The 1,479-nt window shown below is 46.3% G+C and overlaps 1 protein-coding gene across 1 annotated transcript; it reads left to right on the top strand.

Moving 5' to 3' along the window:
* The first annotated feature begins 22 nt into the window (after positions 1-22).
* Positions 23-1,400, top strand: LOC112138502 (xanthine dehydrogenase/oxidase-like). Its single transcript, XM_024261052.2, has 7 exons — positions 23-116; positions 190-311; positions 404-537; positions 616-703; positions 788-874; positions 944-1,135; positions 1,219-1,400. The coding sequence occupies exons 1-7, from the start codon at positions 83-85 to the stop codon at positions 1,366-1,368; spliced, it is 807 nt and encodes a 268-aa protein (XP_024116820.2). The 5' UTR covers positions 23-82; the 3' UTR covers positions 1,369-1,400.
* The last annotated feature ends 79 nt before the right edge of the window (positions 1,401-1,479 follow it).

The following is a 1,479-nucleotide window of genomic DNA, read 5'->3' as shown; positions in this document are numbered from 1 at the left end:
TTGTTTGCCTACCTGACAGGAAGCCATCGCCGCTCAGTCCTTCTATGAGCCGATCCGAACCCTGCAGAGTGGAGACCTTGAGATGGGGTTTAAACAGGCTGACCGCGTCGTTGAGGGTAGGACGGTCTCTGTGATGTCAGAGTCAGACTCCACATAATCCATATTATTGACAAATGGATTGCATCACAGGTGAGATGCACATTGGAGGTCAAGAGCATTTTTACCTGGAGACTCACGTTACTCTGGCCGTACCCAAAGAAGATGGAGAGATGGAGCTTTTTGTTTCCTCGCAGTCCCCCAATGACTCACAAGTAAGGACATTGTGGGAACTGGATTGTTTTGTTAGAAACAAATTTTCAAAAATATATTTTATAAACGGTATTGGCACGTGTTTGTATTTCAGTCTCATGTGGCTAAGGTCCTCGGTGTCCCAGCTAACAGGGTCTTGGTCCGGGTGAAGCGGTTGGGTGGTGGTTTTGGGGGAAAAGAAAGTCGTTCCACAGTGTTGTCAACTGTTGTTGCAGTGGCAGCGAACAAGTAGGAGCTTTTTAAAACACTGCAGTTTAATAAACAAAATCTTCTTAACTCTAAGACTTTTTATGTCTGTGTGTTTAGGCTGAAGAGGCCTGTCAGGTGTATGCTGGACAGAGATGAGGACATGCTCATCACTGGTGGACGACACCCTTTCTTTGGGAAATATAAAGTATGATGACAACTCCAGCTACAGCTGTAGAAATACAGTTAAGATTAGTAATATTTCAGTTCTGGATGGTCTCTACCTCTGCAGGTTGGTTTTTTAAACAGTGGGAAAGTCGTAGCCTTGGATGTGTCCTATTACAGCAATGCTGGAAACTCACAGGATCTTTCTCTATCAGTGAGTTTTCCCTTTAAAATTTTTCAATGTGGTGTGTCACGAAACGCTGATGATGCAATCCTCTTTCAGATTATGGAGCGCGCTCTGTTTCACATGGAGAACTCCTACAGGATACCAAATGTGCGTGGCCGTGGCTTCCTGTGCCGCACCAATCTGCCATCCAACACCGCTTTCAGAGGGTTTGGAGGACCACAAGGCATGATGATTGCTGAAAGCTGGATAACCGATGTGGCTCAGAGTCTGGGCCGTCCAGCTGAGGAGGTTTGTGGGCAGTTACAGTGCTAAAGACATTATCGCCATCCAACATTCTTGAGGGTAGGACAATCTGCAGCGTACTATTGCAGGTGCGAAGGATTAACCTGTACATGGAGGGGGAGAAAACGCCATACAACCAGATCCTGCATGGACTGACCTTGGATCGATGCTGGAACGAGTGTCTGTCACAGTCCAGATATGAAGAAAAACGAGCCGCGGCTGACTTCTTCAACAAGTAAGACTGGGCTAGAGGTTCTAAGGTCTGGTGAGTAAGTTGTGGTTGATGGGTTGTCACATGTCACACAGGGAAAACCCTCATCAACAGGTCGTTGACAACATGCATAAGTAAA

The sequence above is a fragment of the Oryzias melastigma genome, unplaced genomic scaffold (assembly GCF_002922805.2).
Source record: "Oryzias melastigma strain HK-1 unplaced genomic scaffold, ASM292280v2 sc05497, whole genome shotgun sequence".
Taxonomy (NCBI): Eukaryota; Metazoa; Chordata; class Actinopteri; order Beloniformes; family Adrianichthyidae; genus Oryzias; species Oryzias melastigma.
This window is presented reverse-complemented; position numbering and strand designations above follow the sequence as displayed.

Coding starts and splice junctions, on each gene's coding strand:
- LOC112138502 (XM_024261052.2), top strand. CDS start 83: ATGGGGTTTAAACAGGCTGACCGCGTCGTTGAGG. Junction 875..943: donor CACAGGATCTTTCTCTATCA/GTGAGTTTTCCC, acceptor ATCCTCTTTCAG/ATTATGGAGCGCGCTCTGTT. Junction 1,136..1,218: donor TGGGCCGTCCAGCTGAGGAG/GTTTGTGGGCAG, acceptor GTACTATTGCAG/GTGCGAAGGATTAACCTGTA.